The sequence below is a fragment of the Tachysurus vachellii genome, chromosome 7 (assembly GCF_030014155.1).
Source record: "Tachysurus vachellii isolate PV-2020 chromosome 7, HZAU_Pvac_v1, whole genome shotgun sequence".
Lineage (NCBI taxonomy): Eukaryota > Metazoa > Chordata > Actinopteri > Siluriformes > Bagridae > Tachysurus > Tachysurus vachellii.
The window spans coordinates 14249788-14273676 of NC_083466.1; the positions used below are offsets into that span (position 1 = coordinate 14249788).

Genomic DNA, 23889 nt, shown 5'->3' on the forward strand with positions numbered 1-23889 from the left:
ACATGAGGGATACAAGCAGACCAGCAGGCAGTGTGTGTGTGGTCAAGAGTAGGAAGGGGCAAAAATATTCTTGGGAAGCTTCATAAACAGCATTAATCACAACCAAACACACACACAGGCCAATATATCATAACAAGGCAGAAAGGACAGCAATAAGTTATGGAAAGAAGAACTAATAAGGCAGCACAGGTGAAAGATGGATGGCAAATATTAAAAAGCAACAAACTGTTGTTTTCTGCATGTGAGTGAAAATGCACACTTTATGATTCCACTCAGCCTGAAGGGATGAAAATGAAAAGGCAGAGATAAATAGAACAGATAAAGACAAGCTCACCTCTGTTCTGTTCACACAGAGGCACAGACTTCCTTTACAAACCGCCTGGCTTGACATGCAAACCTCAGCTAGAGTACACGACTTAGAGAGAGAGAGAGAGAGAGAGAGAGAGAGAGAGAGAGAGAGAGAGAGAGAAATGCAGACAAAGACGTAGGGAGGAAGGGAGGGAGGAGGGGATCCCCACTTCAGTAAACAAATCCGAGAAAGCATCTCCTGCTGGGAAAACGACTGCATTCTTGTAGAGCTTTCACAAAAACACCTCAATAACAGTTCACGTCTTCTTCATGTCCTCATTTTACTGTAAACAGATTCATCTTTTTCACTTTTTGCAGGCAAAATTTACTGGGCTGTGTTTACACAAGGTTTATGTATGCATTACATGCTTTATAGAAGGTGACCTACTTAATTCCGCCAATCATAATTTGGTGATTTTATACTTTTGTGTTGGGTTTTAAACCTCTAATCACTGTTGTTTGTGTACTTTTTTCTCACTGAAAAACAAGTGATAATATAAATGATCAATGTGTCTTGATTTCATGCAAACATTTTCTTGTGGGCAGTGAAATTGGCCACATTACCACAAAGCATAACTATCAAAACAATGTCTGCCTCAGATATCCATAATAGGAAGTAAAATCTGTCACACTACAGTTACTATATTTGGTATATATATATATATGTTTAAACTGTCAGTTTCTGATATTATAATAAGATTGTACTGCTGTATCGATACAGTGCTCAAAGGAAGTATAAACATATAAACATTAACAACATATCTGTATTGTAAATATGTAATCAGCTGATGACTATCCTGATTTATAAAATTCACAACCAAAAGGTTAATTAAATATACCAATTTACATAAGCATCTAAAGTATAGAAGTTCCATCAGTGTACATATGTGTATATGTGTGTTTAGACTTAACAGGTTTGTTCTCCCACATTTCAGAGGGGCCTCTTTAAGCTTGTGACTATGCTTGCCAAAGTGCGGCCCCCGCCTCCTCTAAAATTCATTATCTTTTATTGGAGTGATGAAAGAGTGTTACTGGGCTCAAAGAGGTGGACTGTGTCTTCAAACAGAGCGCCAGCCTGCGACAGACAATGCTGTGGCGGTACTTTGAAACTCTATACACACACACGAACACACACACACTCACACGCTCTTTCTCTTTTTAGTGTCTGTCCAACACACATACACCCATCAAGAGGCACCCTCTCATTCTCTCTTTTATGCACACAGATTATCACATAATTTCTCCCATTAGCCTGTGCAAACACATGCGCAGGCACGAACACACACATACACCCACACAAACTATCACACACGAACTCTCACACACACACACACACACAGAGGTAAGACATAATTCTCGCTAAAGAGAAACACGCAAACAATGTAGACAGATAAATAAGCTAACAAACAAGTCCAAGTTTTTCTTAAGTCATTAATGAACTGGGTCAGTGTACATTACAATTGTTGAGTATTTTATCCTCTTTCTGCTCTCTAATCCCACCCCTGTTCTAATCAACTCTTTTTTCTCTTTAGAGACCAAACACTGTTATATGAAGCACTGTTGGACCAGTCCTAATTAACATAGATGCACTGTGCATGTGCATTCCATACAAAGATTCAAATTCCTCTTCTATCTGTTTCGTTGTCCGTTCAACTAACCACTGATGCTCCATAGTCCACCAGTCCCCCAATTACACACATACTTCTATAAACAATCTTTAATGACGATTGCACAAGAGCAAGACACACTGCGTGGTGCCAGACTTTCCCTCCCTCCTTTCCTAACCGCCTCATTTCAAATGACCTTTCCTGGTGAGTATGCATTAAACAGGCATACCTAAACCTTAGCAAGCACGTGGAATAGCACTGAGACACATTGCTTTCTCTCTCTCACACTCTTCTTATGATGTCCTTGGATTATTCATTGACTACTACCAGTCAAGTGAAATGTTTTTATCATGGGCATCAACAATTTGCTTTAGTCTGTAGACCTTTTAAAATATTGCTATAGTTTCTGACAAACAAAAAAATATCTAGGTTCCAAGATTCTACAAGATTTGTTTTTCACACATAGATGTTGCACAGGTACAGGTAATCTACTCTATTAGCTAGCCTAAAGTGCCTGTTATCTTCACCTCAATAAACAAAATAATGAACAAAGAAACTAGAAAGTACTCACCTCTCCACAATGGGGTAACATGCTATCTGCCTGCATCCCTCTCTGCATGCGTTGCTGAAGCAAATGTACGTGACTTGTTGCTGATGTGGGTGCTATGGACTGCATGCTTCCATTGTGGAATCCACCCAAGGGAATGGTCCCCATTTTGGAAGCATGAGGTTCAGGATCGAAATGCCGTAAAGGCTTGGTGTTGTTCAAAGAGAAAGTTTCTGGACCCATGTTGCAGGGGGTGCCTTTGCTGAGCTGCATCTGGGCAGCTTTTGGCTGTGATTGTTGCATGAGCATTTTAAGACTGTTGCTAGAAGGCTGGCTGGCTGTGATGGCTTTGTAGAGCTGACTTGACATGTTGGGTGCTTGACTGTTCTGTGAATTGAAGGGACATCCTTGTGTGGAAGGCTGGGTTCCAGGCTGAGTTGGACCAGCTGGGCTAGGGTGTTGTTTTTCTGTACGGTAAGGGGGCGACGGTCTTGCAGAACTTGATGTTTGGGGTATACCACTCAGATAATTTGCTTGGGAGCCCTGGACAGCAGAATTTGAGCCTACAGATGGAGTACTTCCTGGAAGAATTGGGTTTTGTGGACTAAACGGTGGCTGAGCAAGAGCTGGACTGGCAAGCTTTTCTGGTCTATATGGGGGAGAAGGTCCAGCAGATTGAGCTGGAGTTATGCTGGAGATGAGAGAGCTTTGAGGACTCTGAATGCTGCTGGCTGGGCTGAAGGGCTGCTGGTGGGGGGATGAATTGGGAAGCTTGTCCCCTGGCCGATAAGGGGGAGATGGACCAGCCCAGGAGGATCCCTGCTGGCCCAGTGAGGGCAAACCTGGCTGAGCAGGTGGTGGCCCTCCACTGCTGGTGGTGTGGTGCTTACTGTTGGATGCCAACTGCTGAAGCTGCTGAGCACGAGACACTTCACGCCAACTGGAAGTGGATCGGTTGGAAAGTGCAGCTGAAAGCATTGGTGATCGAGCTTGATTCTGGCCCTGGGAGGAAGAAGATGACAAGGGTGATGCTGAAAGTGGTGAAGGGACTGGTTTGGATGGAAGGGGTAGGGTATAAGGTGCACCAGTTGGACTAGGCCCCATCTGGGGAGAGCCTGCCTGTGGAAAACCAGGGGATTGTGTAAGGTGGGCTTCCAGGTGAGAAGCTCTTTGAGGGGAACGTTTGGGAGTTCCACTCCCCTCTAGGTGGGGAAAGCTTCCAGCACTACGTGTTTGCTCATCTACCTTGTTTCCTAAGATCTTCTCAATGTCAAGCTCAGATAAAGAAGGGTCAGGGTTCTTTGTAAGTTCATCAAGAATCTCTTGAAGCTCCTGTTCTACAGAAGGAGCTGCTGAGTTCCCATTTGGATTATAGGTAGATGCCAGACTTCCTGAACCTACAGCTGTTGATCCGGGGTTGGGCTTAGGAGGCATAGTGTAAGGAGAACCCAAACCATTATTGTTACTGTTCAGTCTGTTTCCTTCTAGACCACTTCCCTGGTTGCCCATTCCAGGTCCAGAAGGGAATGGGTGTTGGGGATAGCTTGGCCCCATGGCCAAGGTAACATCGTCAAGGCATAGACGCTTGGCACTGCTCTGGGTCATTGAGGTATCAGATACCCCGTTTACTGAAGCAGCACCATCCACAGCACCGGTTAGCTTCCTCTTCACTCCTGGCAGCTTAGGGAAGAGAGAGATAAAACTGTTAGAAACCACATCTATTTTATTGCCATCTATTATACTATCAATTATAATTTCTATACAAGCATGAAATTACACCTGAAAATCTGACAGGGAACTGGATGAGCACAAAATGCTATGGTACTCAAAAAGTGGAGAATCTCATTTAATCGCAGAATTTAAACATGTAATATTCCACATTTACAGACAGCATTAAACATATACATGTAAGGTATAATCAATGATGAATAGAAACCTATCACAGTAACTAAGCTGCCTTTCTAGGTGTGCCAGAAGAGAGATCATTCATCATATCATTTACATTACTGCTTCACTCATCACTTTGCCAGTCTACCACATTTACCCAAGTTCCACATCCCAGATCTTTAAACAGCCCTCGTGGTGGATTAAGACTACAGTGTCACCAAGTCATAAAGCGCTTGCTGACATTCAGAGATGTCAAGATGTTTCCAACCATGCATACCAGGAACTAACTATAGTATTGCAGCCATACAGGCTGGTGAGGATGCCTACTGGCATAGATAAAGATGTAGACATTGTACACACTGAAAAGAAAAGTTGAGAGGTCAAAACTGTGATAGTGGATTAAGTCAGCTGAAGACCAGTTAAAGATGTGTGAAATTGAAAAAATGGCCTAAGGATACGTTGAGAATGTCACGAAAGAAAGTGGTGTCTTTACAGAGACATAATCCAGTGTGTGAGAAAGAGAGAAGCACAGTGGATGAGTTTCTTTAATGATAATAACCACATGACGCCATTACACCTCAATTTCTTAGAACTCATTCAAAGTGTCTCCAAGAAAAAAGAACACAAATATTGAAAGACATTTTTAGTCATCTCCTTGACAGGAAAATGTTCACTTTATACAAATACAAGATACAGTGTGTTTGTACATGCACAGTATATTTGTCTAAATGGAAGAGGTATGACCCATGTAATCAACTTCCTAAACACAAGCACACTCTTTCCGTTCCACTCTTCCTCCTCCACCTCTCATCACACTGTTTCTTTTATTTTCCCTCAAGATGTGTTTTCTTATAGATTCTAAAACAATAGAATTCAGTCGACACACCTTCCCTGTATCGCCAAGCTGTCTGCAGTGTCCACCCTGCTGTGCTGTGTGTATTGTGTATGTGTGTGAGTTGAGAGACGAGTAGGATTGTGCTAGCTAGACATGTGACAAAGGGGAAGGGTGTCTGCATGTGTAACAGAATATGAATTACTTCAACCATCATTTCAGTGTTGCTGTTCTTTCTGTCTCTCTCTCACACACACTCTCTCTCTCTCACACACACACACATACACACTCACATTTTTCCTCCATGCCAATTTTACTCTAAGCAAACACATCAATACAGACACAGACACATCGATGCTCTCTCTCCTCCCCTCTTCATCCCCCCTCCTTCTGCATTGGAGGGACATCTTTCATTCGGCAGCAATCGGATTTATCTCATTATGACTGACACCACCATCTGTCACCGCCGAGAGCAGGCATGTGTGTGTATATGTGTGTGTGTGTGTGTGTGTGCACATTATAACGAAAGACACAGTACATAGACCTGTCATCCAAACCTTATGATCCTATGCATATACTTCATAATTATTGGCTCTTGAGAGATGGCGCAGAGAGGTTGTTGTGAGTTCCATTATTATGTAGGAAAGCACACATAAACACATACCACCTCATATGTAAGAAACAGCTTACTGCCATTTTGGTGTCAGTAATGAGTTTGGCTCTGGTTCATTTTTTGCTGAACATTTTTGTTATATGACTTCAAGGCTACTTTATCTGTCTACACTAATGTCTAAAAATATGCAAACGAATACTTTTACCTTTGTATATCTTTGATTTCCCTTCTAGCAGTCTGGAGTGCTGATTGGCATCTGTATGTTAATCCAAATAATTAATGTATAAACCACACACCCCACTACAGTTACTGTTAATCGGATTATATAATGTATCACAAAATGGCAGCATGTGCACAACATACCACCAGTGCATGCCTATATCATGCAATTCAATTATTAAAGTAATAACATTTGGGTTTAAATTGCATTTCTGTGCTTCTAATAAAACGTCTAATAATCTCAGTATATATACGCATCTGGATTTGTGTATTCTTGTCATGAAGATATTTCAAACATAATAGGGGCATTTAATGATTTATATCTGGTGTTTTCTCCTCATCATTCCATAGCTATTAATCTTAGTTATAGCCTAGATCCTATTATTACTCTTACAAGTGGACCTTCCATAAAAGCTTTTATTGATCCAGCTCAGTGCAGACCAATGTGTCCTTCTCTGCTACAGTATGTGAACTAAATCAAATCAATTTACTTGCTGAAGGCTTTTTGAACACTACCAGGCGGCGACCCAACCTAAAGCCTGTCAGTGTTTGCATCTTTATTTAAAATGTTTGTTTTCCAAACAAATGCTAATGCAGTGCATGTATGAATACCATTGGCAATAATCTCTATATATGTGATTTTACTGAAAATGCTAACAATGCTAATTATGTCGTTAGTATTAAATTTTAACAGAGGGGCAGTTGTCGGAGGCAGACAATAAATATTAAATATAAAAATATTTCAGTGTATGTGTTATTTAAGCTCTTATTCTATAGAAATCGTCCTTTAAGAGATGGCACTAGTGATAAGGATTTGTGGTTGTGCATTATAAACAGAGAGTCTTTAAACAGCTTATATTTAATCATACCTGGATACGTTCAGAAAAGCAAAAGTTTGTCATTTGCTAATTTTTTACCATATTACTGGATTAAACCATATTGCTGGATAAAACTATGTTTAAGAAAAGCTTTGGTAAGACTTTCTCTCAAAACTGCTTCATCCTTTGTTGCTAGCTGTTGGATGGCGCAGTGAGTGTAGCTCCCTCACAGCTCTTAGGTCTCCACTTCAATACTGGGGACCTCAGGTTACTCTCAGTGTGCAGTTCACATGTTCTCGCTGTTTTCACATCGTTTCCTTTGGGTTCTCTAACTCCTCCCACTTTCTAAAGAACATGCTGATAAGTGGATTTACTGTTCTAAACTGCCTCAATGTTAAAAGGTCCTGAAGATGAATGAAAGGATGAACGTAACAGCTGTAGTTTTGAGCTCGAATTATATGGTCAGGTGATTACATAATTTAAACTGAGAAGTAAATACTTTCTATTTTTCAAATACAGGGAAGTATGTTACAACAAAAATGGTCTTTTCTGATCCCTCATCACCTCATGAAAAAGCAGAAAATGAAGTAATTTTCCTGAGCCCAATTTTATACCTGTAATTTTTTAATTATATAAATGAAGTTGTGTTCAGTTATGGCCACAACAGTGCCTTCACTGTAGGTGGAGAGCTAGACCTTAGATCTTGTTGCCTCCCCTGGGGGAATTAAGCTGTGTATTTGAGAAATGATAAAGAGTATGGGCTTTGGTGGTTCATATTTTTTACTGTACAGAACGGGCAACTGAGGACAAAGCCACTCCCTCAGAGAACACAGCAACAGGATGAGGGCTGTGTGTGTGTGTGTGTGTGTGTGTGTGTGTGTGTGTGTGTGTGTCTGTTTATGTATGTGTGTAAAGGAAAGAAAGAGAGGTAGGAGGACGTTTGAGCCAAAAGAAACAGTAAGGGAGGGTTTTAACCCACACACACTCTTCAGTAGGTCCAAGCAAACAGCAATTAGTCTATACACTGGTGTAACATGTACAAAGAAAACAGTCGCCATTAGGAATATACACAAAAGCTTTTCCCCCACCCTCCCTCTCTCATACACAAACACACACACGAGTAAAGATTTCCTCTTCATAAAGATGGTAAAAAAAATTTAAAAAAATGAGAAAAAAAATCCATCACATAAATTTCATGAGATCATGTTAGCAAAAGCTTTTATACTTTAGAGAGCAAAACCTTTCTCTTTAAACTCCACTGTAATCTCTCTCTCTCTCTCTCTCTCTCTCTCTCTCTCACCCCATGGCATGTAATGGTGTGTCAATCATCATTAGGAGCACCATTGTTGTGCCCTTAATTACTTCAGTCTCTATGCTGCCACTGTCATTTCGATATGCTAATAAACAAAGAGCCGCCCGCCAGCCACGTGCTACACATACACTCACCGCACACACACACACACACGCATCCATGCATACACACATACAAGACAGCAGTTTGGAGTGAAGGCTTTCACACGGGAACAGGGAAGCGAGAGAGAAGGACAGCACAGCCTTAACCACTTGTGAGGAACACAGTACAACTGGCTCTAAAAATATTCTCCCTGCTTCAGACAATGGAGCTCTACAAAAAAAACCAGTCATCTGCCACTGTACTCTATGTGGGAGCTGTATCTTCAGGAGCCTTCAGTTGAAATGCGGTTCTTCATCATCATCATCATCATCATCAGTTTTACACAGGATTACTACTATAGTATATATAATATTACTTGCCTTTATTTTAATGTATAATGTAGCTTTAAAAGATTAGGAAGATTATGCTGAAACCTGGCCTTTAAATCTTGAAGGTTCAAGAAGGTCCTGATGTTAAAACATATGCTTTGATGCTCTGGATTAAATTGATGAATATTCCTTCATATGTATGGCATGTTTATTTATAAGAAAAGCCATTTAAAACATGTAATAATGTGTTTTTAAGCTTTAGCTGATCAGTGCTCGAGTCATACTTAGATGGTAGGTACAGTAGTGAGTGTCTGTGTTGGAAAATGAAGATGTCTGTGTGTATGTGTGTGTATGTGTGTGTAATCATGTGTGTGAGCACAGATGTGAGCTGACATGGAACAGGTCTCGGACAGGCTAAAGAAGATTTAGACGCATGCCTCCAGCCTGCACCACCACAGAGGAACAAAGGAAATCTGTCTGAAAAGCTGTACAATAACCTCATATTTGAAACATAGAACATATTGGTTTGTTTATGAGCTTAATACAATTCAATTAATAGCAAGTTTGCATCAATGACACACAAAAAAATGCCAGACTGTTAGATTGTCTAACTGATCCAACATTGCTGTGTTTTTATTTTGACACGATTCGTTAACAATCACAATTAAACTCGAGACGGAGACAGAAGATCCGCAACCCAACCGTAATGTTCCACCTAATTCACTGACAGACGTTTAGCACTAGCTGTTATCTGCTACAAGCCTTTTTCCTTCTGCTGCATACAGGAAAATAAGTGTTCAACACAAACACACAGCACTTCTTCATCAAATATATTACATCTGTGCTCTTATTTTAGGAGGAGGCTTTCCTAGGTTATGTGCCATCCTGCTGTTAGTCCATTATGTTATTTTTTTCCTATTATTATAGTATAGTTATTATTAAGTTATTACAGTTCAGTATTAAAGAAACATGCTTTTATCATTCAAAGTACTTTTGAATAATTTAAAGCTCAAAAATTGAAAGGCAAATATATCTTGATTAAGTATAGAAACCTGAATCTACTGGAATTTGAATAAAACTATATAAAAAAAAATAATAATAAAAAAAGTGGTTTATATGCTGCCTCAAAAATGTTTCAAGAGTATATTGTATTACAGTGCCGTGTCCACGGATGAAATATTTAGAAATAAAAATCCCAAATGTCCCCAATAAATAAATATGATACTGCATATTTCCTGAACATGCTTAATATTTGAATAGTAGCGTATTATGTTCATAAAATAAATACAGCAGTTAGATATAATTCACACTGAGACAAGTTGAAGATGATGTGTAGTATTTCTCAGTGTGAAGACACCACAGACCGAAAGAAAATCCGTAGTATACTATTTAAGACACCACTAAAATGAGATCCTGACAGAAAGATGGAGAGAGACCCTCACTGGTTATATTTTTCCTCTGAATGACTAAAAGTCTAAACCCAAGCCATGCCTTTGCAACCACAAACAAATGAAGCTCATTTAGATGTCAGAGATCAGATTACTGTTTTTAGGAACTAAAAGTTAGGCGAAGGCGGATTCGGCTCTAGTCGTCAGCACACAGTGTGACTGCTGACCACACACGGCAGCCTCACTTTTTCCTCATCGGCTACGTCATCACTCCCCGTCATCCGCCCCCTCCGCTGAGTGTACTGGAAATCATCACTGCAGGACATCTGCACTGCTCTAATCAGAGTTAGGAAAACACGCTGACACACTGAGGCCAGCTACATATACACTCATTCACTTCGACTTCTGTACTTTTTTGACGGCAGGATGGAATGAAAACATTTGATAGGAGTGATTACTGTGCTGATGTAACGAGTCAGAGGGATTTTCTCACATCAGGTGTGCTCTAATTATTTGTGACAGTTATTTAGGTCTAAAGAAGGAGTGCCTCTATCATCATTTCTAAGCAAGCTGAACTCATACTTCACCTTACACACACACACACACACACACACACACACACACACACACACACACACCCCCACCCCTTGTTTTCCCTCAAGCTTCTTGGGCGTCAGTAAAGCAATGTAGATTTTAAATAACAGTTTAAAACAGCTCCAAAATCAATAGACAGTCTTCGTGGCATACTCTGCTTTTCTTAGTTTATTGATGTCTCAACACTGACCTTCTCTCTTCTGCTGCTCTTTTCGTCGAGCAGAGGAAGAAGAGAAGAAAAGCATGAGCGAGAGAAAGGGAGAGAGTTGTGTAGAGAGGGATGTGTAGTGTTTAGATAAGTTCACTGCTCTTACTTTCGACTCAGCTTTCTGTTCTCGTGAAGTACTCTCACATGTGTGTTTGTGTGGGAGTGGAGTTTGGGTTTTTTTTTTCTGGTTTGATTTCAGAAACTGACATTTCCTAGGTAAGAGAAAGCGATTTAAACTGAGGGGATCTCCTGCACGAGTGTACACACACACGCTATGCACATGCAAGTCAAAAAGAATGAGTTTGCTTCAAGCAGGGTGATGAGTTATCACATTTCTTTATATGTATTATATTCAGTGAGAAAAAAACAGTTAGTAAAACCCCAAGCACACATAAAGATAGGCACACACACACACATATATACACACACACACACATATATACACACACACACACACACACACACACACACACACACACACACACACACACACACACACACACACACACACACACACACACACACACACACACACACACACACACACACACACACACACACACTGCTTATGGGTGAAGAGTGCCGGAAGGTCTGAATCTCTATGCGCTGTGTTCAATGAATGTCAATGAACTTTGCAGAGAAAGAGTGGTGGTGGTGGTGGTGGTGGTGGTGGTGGTGGGGTGTTGTGTGTTTGGGGGGGTGGTAGGGTTAGTCGGATGTGTGGCCTTTGCATAACAGTCAATAAATACAGGACTAAGACAAAGAAAGAAATGAAAAGGATGACAACATTGGTCTTTGTGGCTTTGTGAGTGTGCTTGGGTTTCTGTGTAGGTGTGTGTGTGTGTGTGTGTGTGTAGGGGTGGATTTGTGAGTCTATAGAGACGGTAAAAATTTCATTCATGTTTTTGCCCTGTTTTTCATTTCCTGTGTTACTAACACTTAGCAATTAACAGGTCAGTTTCTTAGTCAACTTTACTGGACACTGCAAGCTCACTAGGTTTTTAACAGACACACCGACATTTTTATAAATAAGCCTGTTCCATGTGTGTGTGTGTGTGTGTGTGTGTGTGTGTGTGTGTGTGTGTGTGTGTGTGTGTGTGTGTGTGTGTGTGTGTGTGTCTATATATAAGAACAGCTGCAGGCCAGATCTAATTTAGCAGCTCTGCTAGTCTCACTGGACAGTCCAGCTGCGTCAAAGAGCCAGTGAGTCACACACACAGACATACACACACACAGATGAACTTTACTTTCATGCTCAGGCTGAGAATGATGAGACTGGAGATGAAGGTCAAAAGGAAAACTGTTGTCTCATCAGCAAAGTGAATGAGGCACCAGCTGTACACAGTAATGTGCACTTTAGCTTTAACAGGTAGGATAACAGACATGTTTAATGCCGTTAGCAGCCATAACATGATATTGTTTTTGCTAACAGAGCCAGAGCGAAACATCTTTCAACTTAAATGAAATATTCTACACAAAAACACACTTCAGCAACTTATTAGGTAGCTGTTACCACGATTTGAAACCTTGTTCACTACAGGAAAGTGCATCTGATTTAGTGCGGCAGGGTCCATCATCCTAAAAGCACTACCCCACAAAAATGTATAAAAATGTAATTATTTTCACAGATATCAAAAAACGGCAGGAAGAATTCCCGAAGATGACTTTTCAGTTCTAGTCCATGTGCAAAGATCGTTACTGGACAGACTCAGTTTTGGAGCAGAGAAAAGAAACTGTGATGAATATCATCTGTTCATTCAAGAGCTTAATCCTGTCTGGTTATAGACATTGCATGTCAGTATGGCTGGTGTACAAACAAAACAATCCACAAGTAAAAGCTAGACTTCAGATTTATCTGAAGGTCATGTGATTAAAAACAATATAAATAGCATTTTTTGACTTGGTACAGTTGACTATTCAGTTGAGAAGATTGTGTGTTTCTGTACTAATCGCTATAGTATTTTGTTCTTATTGATAAGAAAATAGTGAATAGTTTTTTTCACACCATTGCATTCCTGCACTATGTTACCAAACCTATATACTGTGATACACCTGGTGTGTTGTGTATAGTGAGATATATATTTTTTTAATCATTACTCACTTTTCCCCCTTTCATTATTAGGTACTATAATCATAACTCCCTTATAATTATGTCCGCATCATAGCCTGTGCATTTCATGTCTGTTCAATACTAAAAGAAGCTACACACTTTCTCTGAACCTTTGACCTGGTGACCTCTGTCTTCAATAGAAGCATTGAGCTCTCTCTGTCTCTCTCTTTCTCATATTGTAGATGCAGGAAACAGAGGGGCAAACCTGAGAAAGGGCACTTAAAAGACACACAAACATGTTTGTGCATGTGTGAGTGTATGTGTGTGTGTGTGTGAGAGAGAGAGAGAGACAGAGAGAGAGAGAGAGAGAGAGAGAGAGAGAGAGAGAGAGAGGGTGGAAAAGGCTGAACTGAGCCATACAAACTGGCTGGACATAAATGAAAAAAGACGGAGAGAGTGAAACAGGGGAGAAGCCAGAAACACACACACACACACACACACACACACACACACACATACGTACACACACACAGAACAGACACCGTATTCATTTCACACTTGTCAGCTGCAAGAATCAATATGAAACAGTGCCTGAATGAAGAAAGACGGACAATAGAACAAGAGAGAGAGAGAGAGAGAGAGAGAGAGAGAGAGAGAGAGAGAGAGAGAGAGAGAGAGAGAGAGAGAGAGAGAGAGAATAGACAAGAGACAGGGATGGTGAGGAACAGAAAAAGGAATGAGGTTTTTCTGTCTCAGGAGAAAAAAGACACTGACTATTTAAAATGAGCAACCAACAGACCTCCTTTGAGTAGAAGACATAAGCTTTGAGTTTATTTTGTAGTGTTTTATATTGTTGGACTGAACGGTGAAGAGGGTTTTATTAAACAGAGCTTAAATGTTGCATTCAAATGTAACATAAAAAACAATATAACAAATATATGCATAATACTTAAGAAAAAACAGTTGGCCACTTTCTGTAACTTCACCCCTTTTAATTCGTTCATTCATTCAGTCATTCATTCATCCATCTCCAGTTCCTGCTTTTCTTGTCAGAAGCTTTACTCCTGGTGAGTATTCCCAGGAGAATACTGGGAGTGAAGTGGGAATGCATCCTCAAATAACAGAACACATTAACACCACAGGGCCATTAGCGTAGCCAATTCACCAAGCAGTGTGTTTTTGGACAATAAAAGGAAACCAGAGAACTGAGAAGAAACCGATGTACACAGATTGGAAAATGTGCTAAGGCAGTAACCTAAGATCAGGATCAAACCTTGGAGCTGTGAGTTGCCAGTGCTCTCTGCATGCCACACTTTCCTTATAGTGTCACTGTAATAGCTAATAGGCTTCAAGACCATAACTAATACTTATACTAATACTAATGGCTCAAGAGTAACATCTGTATTATGATACATCCAGTAAATAGGAATATATGTTTTGATGAATGCACAGACCATTCGTGAACGGTTTTGTGTTAATACACATTGTGTACAATGTATGAGTCAGTCCGGTCTTTTCCTGTCACATGCACTCACTAACAGTAGCTGCTGCGATGATGCCGTCAATGAATAAACAGCTTATACTCTTTTACTGTTCAGAGGGCATGTGGAGTATTGGTGCATGTGTGTCTCTTTACTGTAAGCCCTTCCCTAAAGGGTGGAGCCATACGTGTGCCTGTTCTCTCTCTCTCTCTCCCTCTCTCTCTCTCTCTCTCTCTCTCTCTCTCTGCTCTAATGGTTTAATGGCAGATTACTGTGGCACCGTAGACTCGTTGGGAGGGTAATAAAATAAATGGCTTTGTGACCCCCCACCACACACACACACACACACACACACACACACACACACACACACAATACCTCTCACTTCAACCACAGTGAACTCGATACAGCCAGTGTAGCCTTCAGTACAGTATCACAAACAAACCCCTCACATTTATAATTGCAGCATGGAATAAAATGATCAACAGCATCTGTCTGTTCAACTTAATAACACATTAGGGAAATATATTCGCCATCCACTTTATTAGGAACACCTGTATATTCATGCAAATATCTAATCAGCCAGTCATGTGGCAGCAGGTGGCAGTACAGAAAATCATACAGATACAGTCGAGAGCTTCAGTTAATGTTCACATCACACATCAGAACGTGGAAAATGTGTGGACTCTATTTTATTCGTGACTTTATTTGTGACATGGGTGCCAGATGGGCCGGGTTGAGTGTTTCGGAAACTGCTGATCTCTTGGGGTTTTCACACACGACAGTCTCAAGAGTTTACACCTGTACAGTTGAACAGGTGTTCCTAATAAAGTGGAGGATGAGCGTAGGTAGTATTATATTTATTTATTACTGACAACTTACGATGGAACCCATTTTGTATCACATTTTCAGTTTTTCGTCAAGTTTTTTAAGGTTTAAGAAATTCTTAATTCTTCATTTTGCTGACCTAAAGTGAAACCCCTTCAATTCAAGTGACCATTCAGTGAGCCTTAGAACTATAACAGCCCCCGAGCCATGGATTTAGAGTACACCTGAGCAACCCTTATGATACTTTTATGGATGAATGGACAAGTGAGCTAGAAGAGTTGTAAAACCAGAACAGGGCGAGAGTAAATAAGCCTTAGTGCCTGGAAAAGCAGCTTCATGCATGGTGGAGGAAAGCTCATGTTTGTCTTCACTCTCCCACACTTCTGCCGCTGCAACAATGGAAACTGGCTATAAAAGTAGAGAAATAAATCATCAGGCAATAACTGCAAGCTGTCCTTATTACCAGAAACCCCCTTCAAGCCTGCACACACACACACACACACACACGTTCACAAGCCACAGAAAACAGTTGGTATTATTGTTCTTTTGTAGTTCCCATTTGAGGAAGTATGCGCTACATCGTTGATGACACATTGATTATGTTGCTATGAGGACAATGAGAATAGAGATCATTGTCTCTGTGGAGGGGTGTTTCAGTTTGGATGGATAGATGGATGGGTGGATGGGTGGGTGTCAGGGGATGGGGTGGTGGGTATATTCCGCAAGTCTGAGGGGCAGGGCAGGTTGTCTAGGACTTGAGGAAATTCCCCTTTATAAAGTTCTCATTCATGGCACAGTAATACTATATGCCGCAGGGTCTGTGTGTGTTTACATATGTGTGTGTGTGAGATCTTCCATAGCCAACAGAAACAGTAACAGGTACACAAATACAAACACGCTAACACATACCCACAGACCCTGCTCGTCCTTGCAAACATTTGCAGGCAGTGTAAACACGAATGTGCACGTTCTCATGCCTTTACCAATTTATGACTCATACCTGCTGTAGCTAGGAGAAGAAAGTTCTACATGCTGTTCAGCTAAAAGTCTATGTAAGACATTATATTTCTGGTTGGTAATGATGAGTCACAACATTTAGAAAGTTCCTCAAATGTCTTAAATCTGTCTCGGTACTTGTGCCAGAAGGTGTCATATAATTTGCTATAACAGCAGGCTTTGACAATAGATCTGGCTGCAATGTTTACATTATTGTGTTTGCCTTTGTTTCTAACACGACAGCTTACACAGAGACTTATATGTTAAATGCTCCATATACACAGATTCAAAAATGTGGAATTGAAAGCTGGTTATTTTGTTGTATTAATTTTACGAGAGAGAAGAAAAGTGAGGCTGCTGAGGGAACAGATTTATAGACCCTATAATGTTAGGGAATCTTGCACTAACTAGTTTTATAAACATTTCACAACAGTAAATGACTCTTCATCCATCCATCCATCCATCCATGTTCTCTACCACTTGTCCTACACATGGTCATAGGGAGTCTGGACTCTAGGAAACCCTGTTATTATTGTTATTATTATAATTATTATAACATACAAATATAACAACAATGTAATAACTATGAATTTATAATGTACATACATATGTAATGAATTTATATTTAATATAATAAATATCCACACTTTTTTAATTTACAGAAAATTGCTATAATTTGCAAACTGCTGTGTCAAAACGATAGGCAATAATATAAAAGTAGAGTTATAAAGGCATCGAGTCACATGTCAGTCACATTGCCCGTCTATCATGATTGGTTTTGGTGGAAACACTGAACATGTAGACTTTTTTTCCTGTTGACATGCTGGATTTGAGAACAGCTCCACCTCTAAACGAGCCAGTAACTGAGCTAGCCTTTTACGTTTCCAACATTAACAACATTCTTTTCCAAATGAGGCATTTTTGGGATGTTTTGGGCTGTAAAGACCTTGAACAAGCTGCATGATGCTATATATCATAACGTAGAATTTGAGGCTAAGTATGCACTGGCCTTGCTTCACTCATGCTAGCAGCTGGAGTGAAAAGACAGAATGAGAAATCTTGGCGTAAGTAATGGTATGAAAGTTCTGTTTTGCAGTGTGCAAGAGGAACAGTTCTACTGCTCACCCACTGCTGTTACATAAACATGCTAACCTGATTTCACCTGAACTGTAGCCAAGATTATTAGTGTCAGCATGTTTATTGTGTGTGTGTGTGTGTGTGTGTGTGTGTGTGTGGGTGGGTGTGTGGTCTGCCTTAATCTTACCATCACTGCACCAACAAGATCAGTAAACAGGGCTTTATGAGAGGTGATGAAGCTTTCCCCACTATTTCTCTCTCTCTCTCTCTCTCTCTCTCTCTCTCTCTCTCTCTCTCTCTCTGAGGCACATCAGGTAAAGCACAAACTCATTTGCTGCATGGCTGGAAAGACACAGAGCTATTGCAAACTATCTACAAAGCACGCACACATACACAGAGAGAGCGTGAGAGAGAGAACCAGTGAGAGAGAGAGAGAGAGACTGAGTCCCTATTGTTTGTCCCACCTGCAGCTCTGAGGCCATTGAGCGCTCAAGGCAGCTGCTCTCTCCTCTTCCTCCTCCACTCCGTCTATCATCCCTCATTCCTCTCCTCAATTCGAACACACTCCTTGCATTGTACACCATATCCCTTAACCCTCACCTTAACCCCCTACAATCCTCACAGCAAATTGCCCAGTGCTGAATTAACTCCTCAGATAAGTCCAGCTGAGCACGAATGCATGCTGCTGGAGTTTATTTCACACTGTAGGTGCCAATTAAACACTGTGGGGGTTTGATCAATACTAGTTTGTCTCATTCTTTCATTAATAATAATAACAATAATATTGAAAGATACAGAAAACAGAGTCTGTCAGATACAGAGAACATTATCAGTGTGTCATTTTAGGCTCATTATTTTGGTCATATTTGAAGGCGACATCGTGTGTGTGTCCTTCTCTAAGGAAGCAATTCCAGAATTCCTGAGAGTTACACAAAGTGTTAAACACGCCAGCAAAAACCTGCTGCTTCAACTGAAATGTTTTAGAATGTAGTGTTTCTTACAAGACACACTATGTAAATAATGTAAATCATTTCTACAATATGAATATAGAATATAAGCATGTGTTCGCCCACACTGGCTTAAACACTGCTTTAACCAGCACAATGTTTAAAAGACAATCCTTCCAGCCAGGTGTGCACTTATCCTCCAGCAGCTCAGATCAGGGTCAAATAAGCAAAAGCAAAATTTCTATTTTATTTCCCAAATCAATACACAAGGACGAACTGGAATAATAATAAAAAAAAACAACTAAACAAACAAACAAAAAAAAACCACTGTGAACAGAAATGTAAAGCTATAATTAGCTAGAATATGGAGGTGACTTTATGGTGGCAGGTGGGCAAGGCGGATTGTCACACCGACCTCCTCAGGAACAGTGACGCAGGCGAATTTGCTGGTGCGTCAAGCGTACCGGGACACTTCACAAACGGACAAATCAGCAGTCTACCCTGACCTTTACATGAGCCTGAGGCCTGGGAGCTGCATGTGTTTGTGTTTTGTGTGTGTGTGTGTGTGTGTGTGTGTGTGTGTGTGTGTGTGTGTGTGTGTGTGTGTGTGTTTTGTAAAGCAAGTTCTTCAAGAGACGTCACTGGTCACTGTGATGGAATTAAGATTTTAACATATCCCAAAATTAATAACAAAACAGAACCAAAACACACACACACACACACACACACACACACACACACACAATTACCATGATGAAGATTTCCCACTGACTTACGTATTAGTGTAATCAAAATTCTTTGCCTAATAGCCTTCAGATCAGCCAGGGTTAGGGTTAAAAAAGGAAAAGCTGCTAAATTACTCATGGGGAAATAAAAATAATATGTCTCTACAAATAGACCAAAACTGTACATATCTGTATGACAATATTATGACATATTACAATAATTGCCTTTATTACTATTCCTAATGTTATAATGTGGTTGCATAAGGAAAGCTAATTACTACTCAATTATCTGTAGTAAATAAATTGAATTATTTTTTAACATTTATAATCATTTCTACAACACTGAAGCAACAAATTTTGCTTTTAACACTGGCATTATATGTTAGTTACAGGCAAGGTAAAGCAAATCTTAATCCTAACAACACTCTTATCAGCCCCAGCTAAAAACACTGAAGTGGGCTGCAGCTGCGGGGCCCCTGTGCAAGGCCCTTAACCCTCAATTGCTCAGTGCAACTATTGCTGATAGTTGCAATGGATAAAGGGGTCTGCTAAATGCTGGAAACATAAATTATTTGCTGAGCTTGCTATTTACAATAAATCCATCCATTTTCTCTACAGAGGGAGCCTGGAGCCTATCCCAGAGGCCTTGGTACACAAAGTAGGGGACGCCCTGGACAGGGTGCCAGTCATTCGAAGAGCACAATCACACACACTATAGACATGTGGGATGTGGTAGTTCAGTGGTTAAGGTGTTGGGCTACTGATCGGAAGGTCATGGGTTCGAACCCCAGGTCCACCAAGCTGCCACTGCTGGACCCCTGAGCAAGGCCCTTAACGCTCAGTTGTAAGTCACTCTGGATAAGGGTGTCTGCTAAACAACTGTAAATGTTTAGTAGATGCTGTAAATGTAAATGATGTAGTGATGGCAATCAGCCATCACACATCTTTGAGCTGGGAAAAGAAACCAAAATAAGATGAAAGGCTGGTTTCTCTTGTACTGCCCTCAGCCCATTACTGAGGGGCTCTCCCCAAGGATACACACAACTCAGTGAGCGAGAGACAAACAACAGACAAAAATGGAGCGGTAGGAAGCAGTAGGAAGTATAAGAGAAAGAGTCAATGCTACAATACAACATGCTAAAAATAAAAATATTTCACTGGATTAAAGACAGTTCAGAAAAATGTAAAGAAAGCAAAGTCAGTCATGAAATATTAATTAAGGAAGTGGTCAAGGTGTGTGTTCTGAACCCTTTGTGTCATAAACGTGTGTGTGTGTGTGTGTGCTTTTGTCTAAGATTCTGCTTGTTCAGGGTTACTGACAATAAGTTCTCATGTTCTTTGTCCTGGCCTGGCTTTTTCCACTTCAATGGCCACACAAGCACACACACAGACACACAAGCACACACAAACACACATATACACACACACAGACACACACAAACACACATATACACACACAGACACACAAACACACATATACACACACACAGACACACACACACAAACACACATATACACACACACACAGACACACATACACAAACACACATATGCACACACACAGACACACACACACCCTCACACCCACACAGACAACTGAAACATGGTGCAGAACAAATGAAATGGAAAGTGTAAATCACACAAGATGAAAAAAACTGTGACTATGTAAATACACACAAACCTACACACCCACTATACAAACACATATATGTTACACACATGCAGGTATGTACAGTTCACCCATTTCATACATCAGTATTTACACGCAAATCTTCAGATGTACGACAAGTTTATAGGTGTGTGTGTGTTTGTGTGTGTGTGTGTGTGTGTGTGTGTGTGTGTGGTGTGTGTGGGTATGTTGAAATCAGGTAGTATAGAACAGGTTTAGTGGCACAAACTCACCACAGACTGAAAAGAGCCTTGGGGCACCTGCACACACACACACACATACACACACACACACACACACACACACACATACATAAAAAGGTTCACACAGCAATAACACCCAGGAGCAAAATAAGAAATGAATCAATAAACAGCATACACACAGCAAGATTCCAGCTTTTATCATCATATGTAACAAAACCTGTCATCAGTGTCGGCATTTCATATAGAGCAGATTAAACACCTCAGGCCATGATCAAAAGCCTACAATTACATGCAAACTGATATTCACTTGGGTCTCCTTGTGTTGCGACAATCACTGAAACAGAACTATTTCTTTTAAAGACACAAAGAAAATGCAAATCCAGTGGAGAATATTTTATTCTATGTGTATAAAGTTAATCCAGATTCACCTGAAGCAGTAATATTATTGACAAAATTTCCACTACATGTCTTAGACATTTGAATAAAGCTGCTCTGATTTCCGGTTTTAAAAACTGATTGATTTTAATCATGTGGTGTTAAAAAAATCAAGATTTTATATATGTATATACATGTATATATATATATATATATATATATATATATATATATATATATATATATATATATAGTGAAATTAAAGAGAAGTCTACTTTATTTTTACTTTAAACCACAATCTCAATGTAAATGTTTTCCTATATGTCATGCTTATAAAAACACTTCTAATTTCTTGAATAAAAAAAGAAAGAAAAGAAACAAAAAAGGTCCAAATAACAGAGCACTAGACTGGGATGGACTGGATAAAGAATAATCAGGCTCCTACCTACACCATGAAAAGCTGATTCTGGAGTCAAACTGCCTCAGACAGCAGTGTATAAATACGCTAATGGCAGCAGCACTAATCCATGATACTGACAGCAAAATGTTTGGCTGTGTTCATGTTTCTGATCAGCGTCAGAAGCTATAAATATCTTACTATACAGACGGAGACTGTACCCATGCTGGAAAATAGATCCATACAGATTAATGCCAATAATCGTGTCAGTAATGTGCAATTATCGTAACCCTGAAGTAAAATGCAGCTATCGTGAATAAAAAAAACAGTTTATTCAAATAGTTCAATAGATAAAATGAGCTTCGGTATGCAGATTCAATTCGCTTTCTGTAGATCTGAACAATATGAAGAAATCTCTTGTGTAGTTTTCTTGTGAGTCACAGGTTTTGATCAACACTTTTCATATCATGATCACTTCTGTTGCTGATGATTCGGCACCATGTCGCTGAGGCATTTCTGTTTTTGTCAAGACCAATTTTAATTATGAAGTGTTGCTGAGGCAACAGGACTACAACTGCACACTCAGGAACATTCAATTAATGTGGGTTCAGTTTTCTTTCTAACAAGCTCAAACGTCTTCCATGGGTTAAACCTAAATTATGAAAAGTTATTTTTATAAGAATGACAATTTCTTGTATTTTAAACATAACGAACTTCGGTGAATCTGACTTAACTTCTTCTACAACATTGGCTGAAACTACTCAAAGTTTACACACACACACACACACACACACAGCCTAATTAAAAATACAGTTTGTCTTCTCCTGGCACAGAAAACAAGCTTTTGAGCTTCATATTAATGAGCACCACCTCATTATAGTTTAAACACACACGCACACTGCTGTATTCCCTTTGCGCACACACACACACACACACACACACCCCTTCATAAACACACTGTCATAAACAGACACTAGTGTGCACATGCATTCACTGAAGTTTACTGATTTACCAAACTGGCGCACACACACACACACACACACACACAATGACACACACAGACATAAACATACACACACAAACAGAAAACTGTTGGAATGCATATGTTTACAGGGATGTGTGTATGTGTGTCTTTTGAAGAGAGTGTGGGAGAAAAGAAGAGACATGCACAAGGCAGGAAAGAAACAGATAGAAATATGATGAATGAAAGGAGGTGGTGAATGATGGAGAGAATAAGACAAAAGGCTGGTTTCTCTTGTACTGCACTGCCCTCAGCCCATTACTGAGGGGATCTCCCTAAGGACACACACATACACACACACACACACACACACACACACACACACACACACAACTCAGTGAGAGAGAGTCAAACAAAGGACAAAATGGAGAGGTAGGAAGTATAAGAAAAAGATTCAAAGGTATGATCCAACCTGCTAATAATAAAGATATTCCACTGGATTAAAGACAGTTCAGAAAAATGTGCTCTAATCCTCCTTTAATCCACACAAAGAGCAAAGAAGTCAGTCATGAAATATTAATTAAGGAAGTGGTCAAGGTGTGTGTCATGAACCTTTACAGCACCTTCCACACTGAGATGAGAGAGTGTGAGAGAGAAAGATAAAAATCCTGTGCTTGTTTTATGGAAGAAAACGTGGACAGAGGTTACAAAGCCAAGGTTTCTCCAAATCCTCAAAGCAACAAACAGTGAGAGAGCACTTTAATTACTTGACTTTGTTCTTAGCAACACACACACACACACACACACACACAGACACAGACAGATGAATACACACAGATACACACTTGCTGGGCTCTGCGTCTTGTACTGGTTGTTAAAGCAGTATAAATATTCATGTGGAGGGCTGCTGCTGTCAGAGAGGCAGTTTTAAATGAATCACTCGACCTTGCTCCAGTCCAACAGCTCTCTCTCTCCTCAGGAACTGTACTTCAAGGCCGGCCACCCTTTATTTATCGTCTTTCTTTCTTTCTTTCTTTCTTTCTTTCTTGCATTTCTTCCTTTCTTGCATTTATTTCTTATCTCCAATCTCAAATCCCCTCCTTACTGGTTTTAGAGACACCCCCCCACCCCCACCCCTTTTCTCTCCCTCTGTATGTGTGACTTCACTCACAGACATCTGCTTTGATAAAGACAACTATTCGAAATGAGACGACAAGGGAATCTGCCTACCTTGAACCCCAGCATCCCTCCTCCTTTTCTTTCTCCTCCCCCAAAACTGTCTTACTCTTCTGCTCTAATTAGAGCTTTTTTGTTTATTACGTGGGTGAGAGAAGGATATGTGATATGTGATATGAGGTGGGAAGGAAAATCACTTTTCCTCTCCGGCATGCTGCGTC

The 23889-nt window shown here is 40.2% G+C and overlaps 1 protein-coding gene across 1 annotated transcript in view; it reads right to left on the reverse strand.

Annotated features, from left to right (window-relative positions):
- The window catches only part of si:ch73-211e3.1 (mastermind-like domain-containing protein 1), a 64881-nt gene that overhangs the window by 22260 nt on the left and 18732 nt on the right, over positions 1–23889 (reverse strand). Inside the window, exon 2 of the mRNA XM_060874514.1 lies at positions 2527–4182. Within this exon, the coding sequence (XP_060730497.1) occupies positions 2527–4182 (1656 nt within the window). The remainder of the gene's footprint in view (positions 1–2526; positions 4183–23889) is intronic.